The sequence below is a fragment of the Protopterus annectens genome, chromosome 8.part0, assembly GCF_019279795.1.
Source record: "Protopterus annectens isolate FY-2018-M chromosome 8.part0, PAN1.0, whole genome shotgun sequence".
Taxonomy (NCBI): Eukaryota; Metazoa; Chordata; order Ceratodontiformes; family Protopteridae; genus Protopterus; species Protopterus annectens.
In genome coordinates, this window is record NC_056741.1 from 903,401,578 (window position 1) to 903,425,038 (window position 23,461).

General features: G+C 40.9%; 1 protein-coding gene across 1 annotated transcript in view; it reads left to right on the forward strand.

The window, feature by feature from the left end:
* Positions 1-23,461, forward strand: part of KMT2B (lysine methyltransferase 2B) — a gene marked incomplete in the record, with an annotated part of 4,527,268 nt that overhangs the window by 3,954,949 nt on the left and 548,858 nt on the right. Inside the window, 1 exon segment of the mRNA XM_044079325.1 lies at positions 2,875-2,969. Coding sequence (XP_043935260.1) covers positions 2,875-2,969 — 95 coding nt within the window.

Genomic DNA, 23,461 nt, shown 5'->3' on the forward strand with positions numbered 1-23,461 from the left:
GACTAAAAGAGAAAAAGTTAATATTGGCAGCTCAGGATAGTGACTGTGTACACACAGTTTGCAAAGTCCATTGAACATGGGGAAGTATACAAATGCAGGTTTGTAAACAGTTGCACATGTTGTTGCTCGGTGTGACACTAATGGCAGAAGCCTATATACTGAAAGGCATAATTAATGTGCCAAGACTTTTCCATTGGGATTTGTGCAAACATTTTAATATTGAAGTAGCAGAAGCATTGCAAACATGAGCTACAAAGCATTATAGAAAATTTTCAAGTTTATTTCACATGCGATCATCCATTACCTGCAGTTCAAAAAATAGATATGAGAAAAACGGATAATAGTAGTCTATGAAAAGAAGACAAAAGTAGCAGTGATCATTGAAATTGCTATACATTGATTATAGTATCAGACAGATACAAAGTCATAAAATGCCAAGATTTGCAGGCAGAAAAAAATGAGGCCAGTGTGGAAGAAGGATACCCAGACAGTTCCAATAGTAGTAGAATTAGTCTCAAAAATGATATACAGTCATATTCAGATATGTTAACGATGTATGTTACTCCATACGGATTGCAGAAGGAGTGTTAGTTCTGATTACATTGCGGTTGCTGCAAAGAGCACTTCTGGCTAATGTCAAAGGCTTAAACAGTACTAATTTCTTGGAGTTTAATCATACTTTGACTTAGGAATAGGGTCCATTCCAGTCATGGTTTTAGAAATCCCAAAATACTTGGAGAAATTAAACTGCAGGAAGTAGTGGGAAGCCAGAATGCCTGCAGTACTGAGTTCCATATATAGGTGGGACTCTACTGCAGGTTTCACTAATTAGACTGAGAGCCTGGGATCATGCACAATGTGTTAGTTACTGTAGTGTGAGCCATCCCCAGCAGCACCACCACCACCACCACCACCAAAGCTGCTGTGCGGATGACTTGTATTAGTCTGCTTTCAAGAGTAGATTTAAGTTCCTGGTTGGTAGTGGTCTTGCAAGCCCATCTACCATCTTGGATGGAGAGAATGCAGATATGATGACTGTTCCACACTACAGATGGTGCTACTTCACCAGAGTACATCAGCCAGACTCGTCTTCTCCATCAAGTCCTCCTTTACTTTTAAGCTATGCTCAGAATACTTAATAAGATTCAAGTAAAAATGTTGTAGAATGAGAGTATTTGTTCCTAGCATAATGAGTCCTTTCAATTGAATACCTCAAGGTATTAAAGTATGTACTGTCCCTACCCCATGACGTCATTAGTGTATGCCTTTAGATGATACTGAGTCAAGAAGTAACTGCACAGCTGCTCAGGATACAGTACATAAAAACTCAAAGGTTTTTAAATGTAATAAATATAGCTCCACTGATGTAACTAATGTAAAAATTACACTTTTTTTTCAAATCTGAAAGCCCATGATGATAGCATAATTGAAACAAAAAGCAAGTAGTTAACAAAAAAGCCTTTGCACGTTATCTTCAAGGTGGTTTTGCAGCACCAGAAGTTTCAGTCTTGGAAGACTGTGCATGGTGGAGATCACGTCTGCTTCGTGTTCATTGAGTTGTGGCCTCTTAACTTTAAGAAACCCTGTCACATAATCAAGACTGAACCATATCTTGTCCTGAAATGGGTTTCAGAACTGTCTGTAAGTCAGTCCATTCAGCTGTCGATTTTTTTTTTTTAGGAGGGGAGCAGTAGTAGTACTGCAAATCTATAGGACACAATCAGTTGTGCATTGCTGATGCACAACCAGCCAAGGTCTTACTGGAAGTGGATGCAAGAGTTTAAAAATATAGACTAGTGTTGCCTCTTTTGCTCTATGTAAACAGAGTTTTGCCATGGATATCCAAACCTTGCCCAAGTGGTTTGTCTACTGTATTGTCTCTTGTCAGGCAGCTAACAGTCCACAGAAAAAAATGCCGCTGTCTCATGACATTTTCCTAGGAGATTTAGTTAATTACAGTGCATATTTAATCCATTAACCAGCACCCGGTGGCAGTCATTTGCATGTGGTATAACATTCCTGTCAGGCTTGAATAGTAATTGTCTAGACTGCATGGTCAAAGAAAATTTAAACGTGGAAAAAAATATTTTCTGCTAAGGAAATTAAATATTTTGCACTCCTTTTTCAAATAAAATGATTTATTCACTTTGAAACTGCCTAATTGCATCACTGAATATCAGAAATTCATCATCACCAAATATTCATTGCTGGTCTTTGTACCATGGCCTTTTCATCATTGGCTTATACCTTTGCAAATTGTTTGCTCTGACAGTGATTTTCAGTGTAGTCTCCTTTGGCACATCACAATTTCATGAATCTGCATTCTACATTCTTGCCCTTTGGCATTTTCAAATTTTCAGCCTCCTGTGAAGGTACTGTTTTTGGATTCTTTTAGAATATCTCCACTCCAGTATAGTGGGTAATGTTGCTCACTGTGTCACTTGATATTCAGGTATCCTGCATTAGGTGCTTATTACCCTCTTGCCATCCTGCAGTGCCTATTCTGCCTTTTCATCCATCATTTTGGATGGATTTTCCTCTCTCATTCAAGTATGTAATTTTGTGATCCTTTTTGTTTCTGCATTTTCCATGTTTTGCTTACTTATTTACATACGTTTGGAGCTGGAGAGCTCAGAGGCTTGACTTGCCACCCTAATATATGGTGCACACACCCAAAAACCACAGGAGCAAGATATTTTGACTTCTGCAGGAAAGGGGATAGCAGAAGAGGGGATAGTCTACTGTGAGCCTGATAGAAGCATTTTGGTATCTACACTTAGAATACTGTATTTCTGAGTGCCTCATTTTGAGTTGTTATTGTTTTTGGTGTCAGTACAGCTCCAAGTATTTTAATTTAATATTATATTTTCGCAGTACTTCAAAGCAGCTTTCTGAGCCATTGACCTGCAGCAGTCTACATTTGGAGAGAAATGAACATGATCAGAGCCTTCAGATGCATGACTCTTCAGGTATGTGTAGCTCTGTTGATTTAAAGATGGTGAATAAATATTTCATGTCTGTTTTTGTACAACCCTTAACTGAAATTGTTTTTGGCAAGCAAATATTTGACAGTATTAAAAATAACATTCATTTTAATCGCTTTGGTTGCTGAAAAGGCATTTGACAGTGTGAGTTAGGAATTTGACATCTTTTGTAGCATTTGGGTTTCCACAGAGAGGGACGATGTCAATATTTAAAGTCTGAAGAGCTCAAGATAGGGTGAAGTTTGGTGATGAGCTGTGCAAATCTTTGAGCCTTACAAGAGGAAATAGAAAGGTTTGTCCATTTTCCCCATCATTCTTTGCTTTGTTTTTAGGGACATTAGCTAGAGAGACGTAAGGCAATCAAATACAATTGGACTATAAAAGGAGAAACATTAATGAAGAAATAGTCATTTTTGTGGACAACATAATATGTCACCAGTGCGGAGCATGATATAAAAATTATATTTGATAGACTGAGATGTTGTAAAGTTAATGAAGCAGAATCTAAGGCTTTAGTAATGAATTATGCCCCAACACGTGACTTGATACAGAACTTCCCCTTTTAGTGGGATCTTGACAAGATGAGTTACTTGGAAATTTGGTAAGCAACTAAAGAAACGTGAAGAAATTCCTCAAAAAAGATAAAAAGTTAAGGTATGACTATGGAAGTAAGTTAATGCAAGTCAACATTAAGATACAATTGATTACATTGTTGTGAGTCCTGTTGGTTATGTATGTAGGCCAGGTGTATATTTATCAACTGAGAGATCAGGTATGGAAGTTTTTTGAGATAATAAAAGTGAGAGTGCGCACAAGGAAAGAATTGCATTGACAAGAGAACAGAGTGCTTTGGGATATCCAGATTTGGAGTTGTACTGTAAGGCCACGGCTTAGATAAATTTATTTGATTCAGCTCTTAGAATATATACTCATATTGAAGCGCAATGTTTGCATATTGCCCAACAGGGCCACAGCAGGATTACAAGCTTGTATTTGGAAGGATTTAGGAAAAGAATATGAAGAGAATATATGCAGTCTTGTAACATAAACTGTTAAATCTTTAAAGTAAGTTAGATCATGGAAAAATAGAGCAACACCAGTAGGATTCAGTATACATATTAATAAGATACATACATAAAAGTGTAATAAGTATTTGGCAAATGAAAGAAAACAAATAATTAAGATTTTGGAAGGAGATGATAAAAGGAGATGAGGTTACAAAATGGAATGTTATCTTTAGTGTTCTTAGCCATGAGTAGAAAATTAAAAAAAGATGGAAAACCAAATATAAACCATCAGTAAGTGAGGTAAGAAAGATGATTACAGATATTAAAAATATGGAGCAAAGTGATATAAATCATAATCCGAACTCCCCATTTTCAACCTGGGCTGTATGGGAATCTGTAATAGAGATTGTGCTTGGAGGATATAAGCACAGAAAAAAGTACCTAGACTGTGTACATCTGTTTATTAAAGTAGACTGTAGAAGTCACTGGTCCATTTAAGTTTTGTTGTACACTGAAAATAAAACAGTATGGTTACTAGTTAACTCCTGATCTCAAATTACATTCGAACTAGTCAACATGTGTTTTTATTTAGAGCACTATTAAATCAAGGGATTAAGACTGGCTAGAATAGTTTATACATTTGTGTGTGTGTGTGTGTGTGTGTGTGTGTGTGTGTGTGTATATGCATGTGTGTGTATATGCATGTGTGTGTATGTATATATATATATATATATATATATATATATATATATATATATATATATATATATATATATATAAATATATTTATGTGTGTGTGTGTGTATATGTGTGTGTGTGTATATATATATATATATATATATATATATATGTGTGTGTGTGTGTATGTGTGTGTGTGTATGTATATATATATATATATATATATATATATATATATATATATGTGTGTGTCTGTGTGTGTATATATATATATATATATATATATATATATATATATATATTTATATATATATATATATATATATATATATATATATATATATATATATATATATATATATATATATATATGGGTCTATATCATACAAGCAAATCACACAAAATGCAAACACTCATAATATTGAAAGTATCAGACCTCGAACTTCCTATTGTGGGGGACTGCGCCCCCCCACACCCCTCACTAAATTTATATTCCAACTTCGAGATTGCACTACAGTGAGGAAAGGGCAAATATCCCATTCTTCACTGTACCGCAATCTCAGAAAAAGCACTTTGAGGTCCGGAGACCCATATATATATGGTTCTACCTGACATAGTCGAAACCACACAACACCGACAACGACATCACCGACACCACATCATCGACAGTCCATAAACACGAAACCACACATAACCGACAACGAAATAACCGACGGTACACAAACACGAAACCCCATACACTGCACACACCACAATAACAACAATTAAAAACAAAACACATCCCCATTCCACAAACCACACACAACACAAGCACACCAAAATCGCCCACACTAAACCTTACCTAACCCTAAGGTCCGTCACTATCGCACACTTACCTACCCGCCCTAACCCTAACTCACTTAACTCCCTAACCCTAACTCACTTAACCCACCCCTATCGCTCCTAACCCTAACTCACTTAACCCACCCCTATAAACCTAACCTAACTCACTTAACCCACCCCTATCGCTCCCTAACCCTAACTCACTTAACCCACTATCGCTCCCTAACCCTAACTCACTTAACCCACCCCTATCCCCACAGACCGTCAATCTCCACACTTACCTGCCTCTAACGTCCGTCACTACCGCATACTCACAGCCTTTTCCCATGTCGGCATCCTCGGCGTTGGTGTTGTCATCCGTGTCGGTCTTCTGCATTGTCGATGTTCTGGCACTCGCGATTCGTCGGTCTTCTTCATTGTCGATCTTCTGGAGCTCCGGTTCCGTTGTCGGTCTTCTGCGCTGTCGAAGTCAGGTAGAACCATATATATATATATATATGTAGATATATATATATGTATGTATAAATCTAATATGTATATATATATATATATATATATATATATATATATGTATGTATATATATATATATATATATATATATATATATATATATATATATATATATATATATATATATATATATATATATATATATATATATATATATACATATATATATATATGTGTATATATATATCTATATATATACATATATATATATATATACATATACATATATATATATATATATATACATATATATATATATATATATATATATATAGATACATATATATATATGTGTATATATATATATATATATATATATATGTGTGTATATATATATATATATATGTGTGTGTATATATATATATATATATATATATATATATACACACATATATATGTAAATCGGTCTACTTTGTTTCTTTTGGGTCTACTTTGTTTCTTTGAATTTTATTTCTCTGAATTTCATTTCACCCCGACCACTTCGCTGGAAACTCAAATTATTGAAAACTCATTTCACTGAACTGCAGTTAGTATATATGACACTGTGTAGAGTACTGTAAGTCAGGTAAAAGGTATATGCCCTTTTCACCACTGTAGTGCGATACTGGAGTTAATATATATATAGTTAGGGGTGGTGTGGGGGGCACAGCCCCCCACTTAGTTTGAGTGCATATTGTGTTCTGGATAGAGTTAGTCTTTGGTGTTGTAACTGTACATGTCTATTGTTTAAAATGTATTGTTTTGACGTTTTTGGCAAAATAGAATACAAAACAAGGTGAGGGGCTGTGCACCCCACCTAACCCAATGTGCGAGACTACACAGTACTGTATATACTAAGTTCAATTCAGTGAAATGAGATTCACTGAAATGAGTTTTCAGTGATGTGGTTGGGGTGAAATGAAATTCCATGAAATGAAATTCAACGAAACAAAGTAGACCCATATAAAAATACAAACACACATACAGTGCAATGGAAAAGTATTTGCCCCTTCATGTTTGTCACACTTAAATGTTTCAGATCATCAAACAAATTTAAATATTAAACAAAGATAACCCAAGTAAACATAAAATGCAGTTTTTAAGTGATTTTATTAAGGGAAATAACTGTCCAAACCTACATGGCCTTATGTGAAAAAGTAATTGCCCCCTTAACCTAATAACTGGTTGTTCCACCCTTAGCAGCAACAACTGCAATCAAGCATTTGCAGTAACTAGCAATGAGTCTTTCACATCGCTGTTGAGGAATTTTGGCCCACTCTTCCTTTCAGAATTATTTTAATTCAGACATATTGAAAGGTTTCCAAACATGAACCGCCGTTTTAAGGTCATGCCACAGCATCTTAATTGGGTTCAAGTCCGGACTTTGACTAGGCCACTCCAAAACCTTCATTTTGTTTTTTTAAGCCATTCGGAAGTGGACTTGTAGGTGTGTTTTGGATCATTGTCCTACTGCAGAACCCAACTGCTCTTCAGCTTGAGGTCACGAACTGATGGTCAGTGATTCTCCTTCAGGATTTTTTGGTAGAGAGCAGAATTCATGGTGCCATCAACCACAGCAAGTTGTCTAGGTCCAGAAGCAACGAAGCAGCACCAGACCATCACACTACCACCACCACCATGTTTGACTGTTGGCATGATCTTCTCTTTCTGAAATGCTCTGTTACTGTTACGCCAGATGTAACTAGATGCACACTTCCCAAAAAGTTCAGTTTTTGTGTAGTCAGTCTACAGAATATTTTCCCATAAGTCTTGGGGATCATCAAGGTGTTTTTTGGCAAAAGTGAGAAGAGCCTTTATGTTCTTTTTGGACAGCAGTGGTTTTCGCCTTGGAACTCTGCCATGCATACCATTTTTCCCTAGTCTCTTTCTCATGGTTGAGTCATGAACACTGACCTTAACTGAGAAAAATGAGGCCTGCAGTCCTCTAGATGTTGTTCTGGGTTCTTTTGTGACCTCTTGGATGAGTCACCTCTGCGCTCTTGTGGTAATTTTTGTAGGCCGGCCACTCCTGGGAAGGTTCACCACTGTTCCATGTTTTCTCCATTTCTGGATAATCGCTCTCACCATGGTTCGCAGGAGTCCCAAAGCTTTAGAAATGGCTTTGTAACCTTTTCCAGACTGATATATGTCAGTTACTTTGTTTCTCATCTGTTCCGAAATTTCTTCAGATTGCGGCAGCATGCATTTCTTTTTGGGATCTTTTGGCCTACTTCACTTTCACAGGTTCTATTTAAGTGATCTCTAGATTCTGGCAGTAATCAGGCCTGGGTGTGGCTAGTGAAATTGAACTCTGCTTTCCCAAAAATGTGATTAACCACAGTTACTCCATTATTTAACAAGGGGGGCAAGTACTTTTTCACATAGGACCATGTAGGTTAGGATAGTTTTTTTTACCTTAATAAATAAAATAATCACTTAACTGCATTTTTGCTTATCTTTGTCTAATATTTAAATTTGTTTGATCTGAAACATTTAAGTGCGACAAGCATGCAAAAAATGAAATTCAGGAAGGGGGCAAATCCTTTTTCATTGCACTGTATATGTGTATGTATATAAATATATATATATATATATATATATATATATATATATATGTATGTGTGTGTGTATATGTACATGGGTTCCATTGTTTTGGTTGATATCTGTTTAATCAGCCACATTTGGTTAAGTAGGTCTGGTGCACTTGTCGACTATCTGTAATCAGTCTCTGAGTATGGGAATATTCCTTTTCCCTGGGGATTGTGCAGTCTCAGAGTTGGTATATAATTAGAGGGGGGTGCAGGGGAGCTTTCCCCCTTGCAAAAAACAATGTTTTATAGTTGCATACTCTGAGCTTCTTCCTCGCTTCATGTGTACTAAGTAGTCAGTTTTATTGTTCAACAGAGTAGCTTATCTTCAGGATGTCGACATATTTGTTAGTCGACCAACCAACGGTAAATCATATATATATGTGGGTGGGTGTGTGTGTGTGTGCGAACAGTTAGTAAAAATGAAAATACAGTAATTAGCAAAGTGTTTCTCTGTAAAGGTAAAAATGAAAGAAGTTAGTTACAGTACTGAATTTCTACTTCTGAGGCCTGGGTTAACAATGACCGCCACCAATACTGTTGGCCAACAGGGTGCTGGCAGAAATTGGGCTACTGTTGGGGAAGGCATGCCTAAGGGCAGGTAAAGGCTAGGACTGTGGTAGTGAAGTTCGGAACTTTGAATGTTGGCAGTATGACTGGTATCGGGAGAGAGCTAGCTGATATGATGGCCAGAAGGAAGGTTTGTGTATTGTGTGTGCAAGAGACCAGATGGAAGGGAGTTCAGGGAAGAGTTAAGACAGGCACTGGGTGGCAGTGAAGAGTTACCGAATAGTTGGATAACTACAGCAGAGCTAGTAAGGGAGATGGCTAGAAAGGTGCTTGGTGTGACATCTGGGAAGAGGAAGGAGGACATGGAGACCTGATGGTGAAATGAGGAAGTACTGAGAGTATACAGAGAAAGAGGGTGGCGAAGAAGAAGTGAGATTGTCAGAGAGATGAAGAAATAGACAGGAGTATAAGGATATGAGGTGCATGGCAAAAAGAGAGGTGGCTAAGGATAAGGCGTATGAAGAGTTGTATGAAAGGTTGGACACTAAGGAGGGAGAAAAAGACCTGTACCGATTGGTTAGACAGAGGGACCGAGCTAATGAAGATGTGCAGCAGGTAAGGGTGGTAAAGGATAATGAGGGAAACGTACTCACAAGCGAGCAGTGTGTGTTGAGCAGATGGAAAGAGTACTTTGAGGGTCTGATGAATGAAGAGAATAAGAGGGAGAAGAAGGTTGGATGGTGTGTGATAGTGAATCATGAGGTGCAGTGGATTAGCAAGGAGGAAGTAGGAATAGCAATGAAGAGTATGAAGAATGGAAAGGCTGTTGGTCTAGATGACATACCTATGGAAGCATGGAGGTGTTTAGGTGAAATGGCAGTGGAGATTTTAACTAGATATTTTAATGAATTCTTGGAAAGTGAGAGTATGCCTGAGGAACGACAAAAAAATGTTTTGGTACCGATTTTTAAGATTAAGGGTGATGTGCAGAGCTGTAGTAATTACAGAGGGATTAAATTGATCAGTCACAGCATGAAGTTATGAGAAAGAGTAGTGGAAGCCAGGTTAAGAAGGGAGGTGATGATTAGTGATCAGCAGTATGGTTTCATGCCTGGAAAGAGCACTACAGATGCAATATTTGCTCTGAGAGTGTTGATGGAGAAGTGCAGAGAAGGTCAGGAGGAGTTGCTTTGCGTCTTTGTGGACTTAGAGAAAGCATATGACAGGGTGCCTAGAGAGGAGTTGTGGTATATTGTGTGAGGAAGTCAGGAGTGTCAGAGAAGTATGTATGAGTGGTACAGGATATGTACAATGGTAGTTTGACAGCAATGAGGTCTGCGGTGGGAGTGACGGATGCGTTTATGATGGAGGTGGGATTAAATCAAGGATCAGCTCTGAGCCCTTTCTTATTTGCAATGGTGATGGACAGGTTGACAGAAGAGATCAGACAGGAGTCCCTGTGGACTATGATATTTGCAGATGACATTGTGATCTGTAGTGAGAGTAGGGAACAGGTGGAGGAGAGGAGAGGTGGAGATGTGCTCTAGAGAGAAGAGGAATGAAGGTCAGCAGGACTAAGACAGAATATGTGTGTGAATGAGAGGGAGGATAGAGGAATGGTGAGGATGCAGGAAGTTGAGGTGGTGAAGGTAGAGGAATTTAAATATTTTCGACCAATAGTTCAGAGTAATGGTGAGTGTGGAAGAGAGGTGAAGAAGAGAGTACAGGCACAGGCAGGATGGAGTGGTTGGAGAAGAGTGTCAGGAGTGATTTGTGACACGAGTACCAGTAAGAGTGAAATGGAAGGTCTACAAAAGGGTCGTGAGACCAGCTATGTTATATGGGTTGAAGACAGTGGCACTGACAAAAAGGCAGGAGTCAGAGCTGGACATGGCAGAGTTAAAGATGTTAAGATTTCACTGGGTGTGATGAGGGTGGACAGGATTAGGAATAAGTATATTAGAGGGTCAGCCCAGGTTGGAAGGTTTGGAGACAAAGCCAGAGAGGCAAGATTACATTGGTTTGGACTTGTGCTGAGGAGGGATGCAGAGTATATTGGGAAAAAGATGTGAAGGATGAAGCTGCCAGGTAACAGGAAAAGAGGAAGGCCTAAGATAAGGTTTATGGATGTGGTAAGAGAAGGACATGCAAGTGGTTGGTGTGACAGAGCAAGATGCAGAGGACAGGAAGAAATGGAAACAGATGATCTGCTGTGGCGACCCCTAATGGAAGCAGCCGAAAGAAGACTGAATTTCTACTACTGACTGTTGTCAGGGGTGTTTATTGACTGTTATCTTTTAGGTCACATAGAGTTTTTTCTGGTGTAAATGTTTGAGGTCCCGTCTTACTCCTAGATGTTTTATTCACTGCACTTCTTGCCACCATTCCCCAGACTTTTTTTTCCAGTGCACTTTTTATCACCCTACTTTTCTGCACGCTTTTCTTAGCCACATGAGTCTGTGAACTTGCCATCAGATTCCTACCTCTTTCAATGGATACATCATCATTTGTCTGGGTTAATCTGTTCAGGCCAGTGGAAATCAACTCATCCAGAGCCTCAGTTGTTGGGTTTAGATTACCCCGAAGCAGTACAGTCAGTAAAAATGAGTTTAAGGATAAACAGAATCAGATCTAGTATCCATCTGTGATCACAGAGAGGGACTTGCAAATATCCTTTGCTGTTTTGCTGTCACATTCAGGTTTCAAGCAGAGCCCTGGTTGTGGTGGAGGGGATGTTAAGGCATGTAACATCCCCTGTAAATAGTACCTTACTTAGAACATTCTCTTAAATTTGTAACCTTTTTGCATTTTTCTTTTGATTGTTGTCAAATTGCTAATATTACTGCATACATCATGTTAAATGTTTTATTTTGGAGCTTTTCTCCCCGGGCCTCCGCTGAAAATGGACATGTATCCAGTCGGACTTTTCCCGGTTAACAAATGTACAATAAATAAAATAAAAATATGTAACCACCTTTTTCCACATAAAAAGAATGATCTTAGGGGGCCCACTTTGATTTCCTATTCTAACCCTCTAACTCCAGATTCAGTTCTTAAACTCAATGTATCTGTCTCTTTAGTAAAATTCTAATTGCTGTACTATTTAACCCTTCTCTCCTTTATATTTTAACAAAAACATTAAAGTAACAGCATTTCATTTGGAAAACATCTTTTTCATTAAAGAACTGCACCCGGTTGTCTTCATTACCCATTAAAATTATATCTGTTTTAGCAAATAGAGATTTTTTCATTTAGTTCTTGAGGCTGTCTCCTGTTATTAATGAGCCTGCATTGGAAGAGACTTTAAAGCCATTCACTATTTTTGAGTTAAGGGAATTTCTTAAATTGGAAGAAAGTTGTCCCAAGTAGAATTTCCCTATTTTCTAAGTCTCCTAAGTTTAGTAGATATTCCACAGAGAAACAAGTGCATTTTCAGCATGAAAACATTATTGGAATTGTTAAATGCTGATTTATGCGGTTGTATTTTACTAGTGCTAGCGTTATCCTTCTCCTAGGACATCTTTGACTTAAAAGTAGTAGTCATTTATGACATTGGTTGAATTTTTTAAATACCTTTATTGAATTATCATTTGTGATATAGGCAAGCTTGCATTTATATAAAAGCAATCAAACCATATTAACAAGTTTACATTTACATAAGTCTCACAAGTCTTAGATGTAAAGCCATGGAAAGAATTATCATGGAAGTAATAAGTGATACAGTAAACCTCCAGACACTGGACCCAGCGCAGTTTAGTTTCCTCAAGGGCAGGCTATGCCTTCTCAACCTGGTGGATGTGTTTGTGAAGGGAACCAAAGCAAATGGATGAGGGCAAAATGGTTCATACTACCTACCCTGACCTGTCCAAGGCATTTGACACAATACTACATTTGGGCATTATTGACAGACTCAAGAGGTTAAGTAGAAACCCATATATCACCCAGTGGATAGCCAACTGGCTCACAGGGCCCAGGAAGTTAGAATTGGGAAGTCCACTTCTACAAAGAGGCCAGTAACAAGTGGAGTCCATTAGGAACTGGTCCTTGGACCGCTCCTTTTTGGCATTTACTTCCCTGAAGTCAAGGCCAGTGTCAGTGGTGTCTGGCTGAGTAAATTTGTAGATGATTGCAAATTAGGAGGTGTCATTGAGTCCCACAGTGACACAAATATTCTCCAGGAAGGGTTGACACAGACAGACAACTGGTGTCAGAGCTATGGACTAAAACTAAATGGAAAGAAATGCATGATAGTATTCTTCAGGAAGTCATCCACCCCCTGGTAACTATCATATTGACAACATGCCCCTTAGAATTGACCCAGTAGTCAGGGACTTGGGGACACATGCAGACAGTAATCTAGCCTTTGACCATCATGTGTCTACAGTAGTGATGAAATCCTTCTGTGTTGTGTAGCTTATAAACAAAGGTATGGCATCTAAGTCTAAGGAAGTCAGTGTTCCACTGTATTCGGCATTCATCAGACCTGTCATTAAGTACAGTGCCCCCTTTGCTATGTAGCTAACTAGGCATATTCAACATCTGGAACGTCCACAGAGGTTCCTCAGTAAAATACTACAGGGCATAAGTAAAATGTCCTGTGCAGACCACCTCAAGGCCCTATCCCTGTATTCTGTCTCCTGCACGCTTTTGAAGAGAGATCTATGCCTGGCATACAGGGCATTGTCAGACCCCACTCTTATGGACCTCATGCATATCCGCAGAAAGAAACACCACCAGAATTGCCCATTCTAAAGACTTAAATCTTGCCTGTGATATAAATAGGACTTGCTGGAGAGAGAGGTATGTATCTCGGAGACTACCCCGTCTCTGGAACAGCCTCCCCATCCATGTGAAGCAGAATTCTTTCTTAATCCAATTCAAGTGCAGATTGGACAATTGGATGGGAAACAGGAAATTCATCCCTGATTTGACATTTATATCTCTAATGGACACAGGCAAACCTGTAAGTGGTTCATCTCCCAGGCCTGTGCTTGTAATTGTTTCATCTCTCAAGTTTCTACTAAAACTTATCAAGGGTATCAGAACTTGTCAGAGATTTGGGATGCAAGGCTAGACTTAAAAAGGCCCTTATAGTTGTTAGGCTAGTAAACGCCTATGAACACCTGGGAACTGCTGATTGAGGGCTCAGTGTCTGTTACTCTAAAAGTGTATTAATTCTGGTTTAAGCACTTGGGCTTCAGGCCAGTTATTTTACATTAAAAGGGTCCGTGGTCTGCACTCTTGTGGGAGGAGAGGCTGGACTCTGCCCTTCTGAGCTGGGAATTTCTGGTTAAAGGCTTATAGTGCCTGCATATTTGAACTGCTTCTTACTGAAATTGGTACACCTTGTTTGCTGTAGCATAGACTAGATCCAGGCCTGCTGAATCTAGCTTTGTTTGTATAACTTGAGCACTAATCCAGGCATTCTTTAAAGTATTCAATTGTATTTATTACTGCTTGGTAGTAACTTGATTAAAGTGTAGCTATCATTCTAAGTCTTTTGGGTTAAGCACTTGGGCTTCAGACCAGTTCTTTTACATTAGTAAGGTTTGTGGCCTGCACTGTGGTGGCAGGACAGATAGCTTACATCCTTCTAAGTTGTGAACTGCTGATTGAGGGCTCAGTGTCTGTTATTCTAAAAGTGTATTAGTTCTGGTTTAAGCACTTGGGCTTCAGGCCAGTTATTTTACATTAAGAAGGTTCGTGGTCTGCACTCTTGTGGGAAGAGAGGCTGGACTCTGCCCTTCTGAGCTGGGAATTTCTGGTTAAAGGCTTATAGTGCCTGCATATTTGAACCGTTTCTTACTGAAATTTGGTACACCTTGTTTGCTGTAGCATAGACTAGATCCAGGCCTGCTGAATCTAGCTTTATTTGTATGCTGCTTGTTTGTTTGCTTATTTCCCTGAAACGCTAATTCCACCTAAAACGCGGCTTTTCAGCGCTTCTGTGGATCCCTAGTGATATCTGCATTGCTTACTGTACTTATTTCCTTGTTTCACTTGAAAGAAAGTTACTGTTTGTCGTTTTTGCATTTAAGTTACCTGAAACACATTGCATTTAAGTTACCTGGCACTTGCTCACTAAAGCAATCATATAAGTCAGCACTAAAATATTAAAAGCACTACACCCTCACAAACTCCCCTTGAGTACCTCGTTCCCCATTGGCCCTTTTTTTTCAATTATAAAGGAATTCCCAATACTATTCTAGCATGTCCAAAGGTCAGTTGTCAGTCTCCTCTCCGGTCCAGCTGGTGAATCTCGGAATCTTGAGGCAGTGTTACAACTGCCTCATGTACACAGACAACCCTCTCCTCCTCCCAACAAATTCCAACACATGTGAGAGATGCAACCACATAGCCATACTGGAGGCTAAGTTCTCTCAACTCAGTACTGGCAAAACCAGTCAGGAGGAGAAGGAAACAAAACTCACTACAATTCCAATCTCAAATAGACCTACCACGACAGCAAACCAAACACATAAACACACAAAAACATACTCGGAGGCTCTAAATAAAAATCTGCCTAAGCAGCAGAGACCTCCAAAGCAGACACCCAAGGAACCGCTACCCCAAAACAAAACTCATGCAACACATAGCTCACAAATCCAGTGTGCCGAACAGTCACAGCCCTTAAAGCTAAACAACACACCTGATACACTTGTAATAGGTGACTCTATCGTCAGGCACACTGACATCCCACTCGCCAGGCTGAACAAGGAGAAGGTCACGGTGAGCTGCCTGTCTGGCGCTAGGATCCGCCACATAACACAAGCACTCAGGTCACTCCAAGGCAAGTACAAATATGACTCCGTCATTGTCCATGCTGGGTGAATGACCTGAGACGTACCTCCCTGGACTACATGAAGAGAGACATAGAGGAGCTCTCAGAGCATGTAGCCCAGGCCGGTATGACCCTGACCTTGAGTAGCATCTTACCCTCACCAAGAATGATGCCACAATATGAAGACCAGATGATCAATTTCAACAATTGGCTTAAGTATTGATGTCATTCAAAGGGGATCCAATGCCTGTCAGCCTGGGATGACATGCTCGACCAGCCACGATGCTTCGCTAGGGACGGCTTGCACCTGTCACCCCTGGGCTTTCGGATATTGGCAAAGGCTCTTGCTACCCCCATAGTGCCTTTTTTAGGCAAGGCTCAAAAGACAAACCCACCTCCATAGGTATCACAAGGGATAAGAAACTAAGAGTAATGCTATTCAATGCCAGAAGTCTAAACCTCAAGATGCACACACTCAAAACTCTCCTTAGCATGGAGAACATCGATATCTGTGCAGTAACAGAAACCTGGTTCAAGGCTCCCGAGAGCACCCCAGCACTGCCAGGTTATACCTCATACCATGCTTTTCGGTCCCAAAACTTGGACCGTACTACAAAAGGAGGGGGAGTATCAATATTCGTCAAAGATACCCACACCTCCAGGTTGGTGGCACAGCACAAAGCATCAGAGACTATCCATGTGCAACTAACAGTGGGTAAAACTGCCTTCCAATTTATAGTCTGCTACAGGCCACCCTCCCAAACCCAGGAACCCCACGTGGCCTTCCTGAGAACACTGGAAAATATGAAGGTGTCTCCAAACACCATTATATTGGGCGACTTCAACTACCCAAACATAGACTGGGAGCATTACTCTAGCTCCAACACCCTAGCCCAAAGGTTCCTAGAATTTATAAACTCAAATGCTATGGAACAACTTGTTACCACTCCCACAAGAGGGGAAAACATACCGGACCTGATCATCACCAACATGGGGACTCTATGCTCCAGACCAGAAGTGTATCCATCACTGGTAAGATCAGGCCATAAACTAATCTCACTGGATATTCACATCCCGACTCCACCCCCTGCCCTGAAAACCACAGTGAAAAACTTCTCTAAAGCAAATTTCACACTCCTCAAAACCGAGGTGGAATCCTTCAAAGCCCCTGGGCCTGTGAAAAATATGGCCCAGACCGCAGAATCCTTTATAAACGTATTCTATGAACACCTTCAGGAATGCATGAATCATGCAATCCCAAATAAAACCAAGACCCAATCCTCCAAAGGCAGACGTCCTGTCTGGTGGACCCCAGCCATAAACAAACTATACAATAGAAGGAGGAAGCTACTACATGATATAGCAAAATCCCAAAAAGGGAAGGCATCTCTGATCAGTATTAGCAAAAAACTACGGGCACTCATAAAATCTTCTAAGGCCAGCTTCGAGAGAAAAATTGCACAGGACACTAAGGATAATCACAAGGCATTCTTTAGTAATGTTAGGAACCTGGGTGGGAATTCCCAGATATGCTCAGAATTAGTCCAAAATGACAAAAAATACACCGAACCCACAGACATTGCCAACATCCTAGCTGACAGGTTCAGCGCAAACTCCCACCAAAAGGGCAAATATTTATCCCAGCAGAGTGCTGCCCCCCTGACATCTCAGATGCTCAGGTAAGAGCTGCCCTCTCCAAAGCAAAAAACACAGCATCAATGGGACCAGATGGTGTCCCGGGCTGCGTCCTACATGAACTCCAAGAAGAGCTAAACCCAAACATAAAACTACTGTTCAATCTCAGCCTTACTACAGGATATGTACCCAAAGAGTGGCGTACAGCAACAGTGGTCCCTCTCCATAAAGGTGATTTTGGGGACCTACAGACACTGGATCCTACCCAGTTAGGCTTTGTTAAGGGCAGATCCTGCCTCTTAAACCTGGTTGATTTCTTTGAAACAGTCACCAAGGCCATTGACGAGGGGAAGGTGGTCCACACAGCCTACCTGGACCTCGCAAAAGCCTTCGATACAATACCCCATTCGGGCATTATAGATAAGCTCACCAGCTTAAATATAAACCCCTATGTCACTAGATGGGTTGCAAACTGGCTCAAGGACAGAACCACATGGTTAGAATTGCTGGAGCCATGTCAGACTCCAAACTAGTTACAAGTGGCGTCCCCCAGGGCTCAGTCCTGGGACCTCACTTGTTCGGTATATATTTCTCGGAGGTACAGGTCAACACGGAAGGACTGTGGCTGACTAAGTTTGCAGATGACTGCAAACTGGGCGCCATAATCAACTCTCCAGCCGACACAAGCATCCTCCAAAAGGGCCTCATAGAAACAGACAACTGGTGCCAGAGCCATGGCCTCAAGCTAAACGCCAAAAAGTGTATAGTCATCCCCTTTGGCAAAAACAAAGTGCCCAAAAATTACCACATAGGTGGTAATCCATTAAGTACAGAAGAAGTAATTAGGGACCTGGGGACCCAAGTTGATAGCAATCTCTGATTTGACAACCATGTGGCCAAAGTGGTTAGAAAAACATTTTATATAGCCCACCTAATCATGAAGGGATTCACATCTAGATCAGGGGAGGTCATCGTGCCTCTCTACTCATCCCTCATCAGGCCCATAATTGAGTACAATGCCCCTTTTGGGATGTACCTTACCAGACACCTGCAGCAACTGGAAAGACCCCAAAAGTACCTCACCAAGAGGATCATAGGGCTCAAACAAACGCCGTATGCTGCCCGGTTAAAGAAACTCCAGCTCTACTCAGGCATACCGCCTGCTCAGAGGCGATCTGTGCCTGACCTATAAAGCCATGTCAAACCCGGAATTAATGGACATGCTGCACCTCAGAAAATTCAAATCCCATCGAGCTACGCGCTCAAGAGACTTGAACCTCAGCACTGAATTAAATAGGACATGCTGGAGGGACAGATTCATAACCCAGAGGCTCCCTTCACTCTGGAATAAAATCCCAGTCCAGGTTAGGCAGAGTCCCTCATTGACTCTCCAAGAGGAATCTTGATGAGTGGATGGGAGATCGTAGGTTTACCCCGGGTATCACTTCTGTGTCACTGTTAGACAGAGGCACAGTATACTAACCTCGAAAAAGGGCATAGCAAAATTAATTTAAAATGGATGGCGAAAGCCAAACGCACTCTGGCTAGGCTTATAAATGCCCTAGGGCAGATAGCCTAGTATGAACCTATGAACAAGTATTATGTGCATCATATATTGTTATATATCATATAATCTAAACAGTATTTTATAAATTATTCAGTGACTGCCTTCTCTTAAACCTTATTCCTACTCCAAACCATTTTTCTGCATGAATTGTTCCAAAGACTTACATTTTTTAAACAGGAAACATCTTTATTAAATTATCACTTATGATATAGGCAATCATATAAATGAAAAACTGTATTGAAATATTTTTAGTTCCAAGCATTTGATATCACTTAATAATCTATCCAGTCATTGTCAAACAGTACATAGCTCATTCAGATCTTGCCTTCTTTTAAACCTCATTCCTCTTCCAAAACATTATTCTGCATGTATTATTCTGACAATTCCTTATATATATATATATATATTTTTTTTTTTGCAACTGTACTTTTCTAAAGACCTCATTTCCAGTTTTATTTCTGTTAGTATCTTCATTACTTGACTTTGATTTCCATTTTCTAGTAATTGCTTTTCTGGCAACCACCATAATTAATTAGACTCAGCAATGCCTTTCTATGTCTAGGCAACTCTGAAAGTTGTTGGTGTTTCACTGTTGCAGTCCTCACACTTGGGTTATCTGCCTGAGCCCTCGGTCGTCCCGAATAACAGAGACTTAGTATTTCTGGGTCGGTTGCTGTCACTCTAGGACTGACGTCAGGGGTATAAAAACAAGCAGCCGATGCCGTTACATCAGTCTTTCTTGCTGAGGAGCCCGAAGCAGAAGCAGTTTGCACGAGTGCCGTTCGGCCGCTACCTTTGTTTTCGTTTCCGAATTGAATCATCCTGAAGTCTTCTAAAGCTAAGTACCCTGTTGGGGATCCTTTTTTCTTGCTCTAACCAATGTCAGAAAAAGTTAACAATTATCTCGCCTGTGGAAAGCAAATACCACACCGAGATTTCCTTACTGCATTACCTGTTTAGGTGCAGACCACGATGTTCCTCGCTGTTGGTTTTGTGCTTTGTTCATCGCCCGAACTATTCATCATTGGGCTCATATTGTCATTAAATAATTTTGCTCTCGATCTCCGTATTCAGAAATGGCTTCAGTAAGCCATCCGACTACCGATCTTCTGAAAAAAACGTAAGGATAAAGACAGAAACAGACCGCACAGGTCCAAAACTGCCGACGATGCTTCCGTTAAGCTAGCCAGCAGTTCACCGGTACTCAGTGAGGCGCTTTTGCAGCTTCTGATGCCCACTTCGATGGATTTGCAGGCGCTACCGAGACCCGTTCGGAGTCCGGTATGCCGCTAGACTCTTATTTGACTACAGAACTGCGGCTGTCTCTACCCTGGATGGGTCCTGAGCCGCTAAGCAGGCACCGGCTTCTGAGGAAGGCCTTCACATTACCAATACGTGACACAAACAGACGACTTCTTTCGCGTCTTCAGTTTTGTCTAAAACTACCGAGTTTCTAAAAAAACGACGACCCAATCTCAAGCACCTGCTTCCTTTCCACAATTTCAAATGCTTAAAATGGCAGAAAACCTGACCATGCTGATTAGGGGAAGCCAGCCTTCCCCTGCTAATAGAAAAAGGGACTTGTCCCCAGCAGCTTTAACTGACCAAGAGTCCGATTCTGATGTTTCTGAATATGAAGACATGCCTTTATCTGCTTATGAGGATTCAGATGCAGAGGAATGCATTCCCTCTGCTTCCCCTCCAGAAGATATTTCTTTTGGTGAAACCCTTCATACTTTGAGAGCATTTCCGCTGGGAATGCCAGGATTATCCTCAATCCAAAAAGAGACTCAGAGAATTTTTAGATTTGCCACAACATAGACCCTTAGCTATCCCTCCTGTTCTGGATGTTGTGGATGATGTCTTTATGGAATCCAGTCTGACTCTTGATACTTTATCCCTTGCTTCAAGGAAACCAGACAGGTACTACAGAGTTCCTGACTCTCAAATTTCTTTTCAAAAATCCTACTGCTGACCCAGAGGTCATTACCCAAGGGCCTAAATGTATAAAGGCAACTACAGCTAAGAATTCCACCCCTCCGGACAGGGATTCTCAAGCTTTAGACAGATACGGTAAAAAAGTATACATCTCTGCAACTCTAGCCCTTAGGGCATTGAATTGCCGGTTTCACAGGCTGAAATACCAGCAACATGCTATGGAACTTAAGCAAAAAATTATCTACCTTTACAGACTGTGCAGAAAATAAAGAATTACAGTAGCTTATGCATTCTGCAAGATTCTGCTAGATGCATCTTGCAGGGCAGCAGTCACTGGTTCTGTACTGAGAAGGCATGCTTGGCTTAAGGAACAGACCTTGCCAGACCATGTCAAATCAAAACTACTAGACGCTCCTTTGAATAAAGACAGTTTGTTTGGCACCAAAGCAGAAGAGGTTCTAAAAGAGATGGAAGAAAAAGCTAAGACTATGCAGACAGTCAAAGATTTTTTGCAGGTGCAACGTCCTAGATTCATTAGGCATTGCCCCTCAAAGCATTGGTCCTTTCCTGCCCCCTCAAGGCCATCTCAGACTACACCCAGGGGAAACAGACCCCTCCCAGATTACAGTCTCAGGGTATGCAGAGATTTAAGCAATGGAGTATCTCCACTTTTGAAACAGGGAGTGCTAAGCCACCCCCTTATGGAAAGAATTCACAATGAGTTGTCAACCCCACTCCTCACCCCTGCCCAATTTAGGGGGAAAACTTGTCCACCATGCAAAAATCTGGACCTCCATCACCAAAGACCGATGGGTCCTAAACATTGTATCTCAGGGGTACAAATTTTACTTCCACACATTGCCAACCCCAAAAGGGTTCCCAGACCTTCCTCCAAACCAGTGGGCAGAGGCACAAAACCAAGTTCAGTCCCTGCGCTCCATAAGGGCAATTCAACCTGTTTCTGCAGAACAGATAGCTTAACGGTTTTATTCCAGACTTTTCTTGGTACCCAGAAAAGAGGGCACTTGGTGCCCAATCCTAGATCTTTCCATTCTAAACACCTTCCTGGTGATACCAAAATTCAAAATGCTTACCCTTCAGCATCTTCTTCCTATGATGTCCAAAGAGGCCTGGCTAGTCACCCTAGACCTAAAAGAAGCCTATCTGCACATCCCTATCAGGGAATCATGTTGGAAATATCTCCGTTTCAGGGCAGGATCTGTGCATTGTCAGTTCTCTGCTCTTCCCTTTGGCTTATCCACTACTCTGAGTCTTCACAAAATGCCTGGCTCCAGCCATTGCCTATTGCAGACAAAAACTCATTCAAATATACCCTTACTTGGACGATTGCCTGATTCAGGAAGACAGTCCGGAAAAGCTGATGCAGCACCTGACATTTGTAAAGAACCTTCTAACCTCCCTGGGGTGCACTGTCAACGAAAAGAAATCGAAACTAGTACCCAGTCAAAAGACTATTCCTGTGAGCAAGCTTGGACACAGCCTCCCAGATGGCATTTCTTACTCCAGGAAAACAAGCCTAACAGGCTACTTCACTCCAATGGTCACCAGAACCCAGCTATCCACAAGGAAAATCCTGCAGGCTCTAGGGTTCATGGCCTCTTGTATTCTACTAATTCCATATGCCAGACTGCATATGAGGAAACTTCAATGGTACTTAAAAAGTGTTTGGTGCCACCATTCTCAGGACCTGAAAACCACCATACCTGTCATACCTTGTCTAAGGACAGAATTTCTGTGGTGAGCAGCAGCATGCAACCACAACAAGGGGCTTCCCTTTACACAAACCCACACTGGCCAGACCCTAACCACAGACGCATCCGACTGTGCCTGGGGTCACATTTGGGAGACAAGTGCATTCAGGGCCACTGGAGCCCAAGTCAAAGTTCATCCGCACATCAATGCTAGCTGTTCAGCACGCTCTGACAACTTTCAGATCCCTTCTCCCACCTGGACCCTTGCTAATAAACACAGACAACACCACAGTTATGTGATACATCAACAAGCAGGGGGGAACCCACTCTGCAGGCTAGCCATGACACTGTGGAACATAGCATTGGACATGCAGATCCATCTGCAAGCGCAATTCCTGCCAGGCAAACAAAAATCTCTGGAAAACAACTTAAGCAGAAATCTCCTAGATCCACACGAGTGACAATTAAATCCCAGCATTTTCAGCCTGTTAACCCAGAAATGGATGATACCAGAGGTAGACCTTTTTGCTTCCCCCTACAATCACCAGATCAGCAAATTCTGCACCAAGACACCACACAGCAGAGCATGGAAAGTGGATGCCCTATCCTTCCAGTGGGTAAACCTCTCAAGTTATGCCTTTCCCCCCTGCCTCTTCTTTCAAGAATACTATTCAAGGTAAGATGGGACAAACCAAGGACAATCCTGATTGCTACGGACTGGCCATGCCAGCACTGTTACCCACTACTGC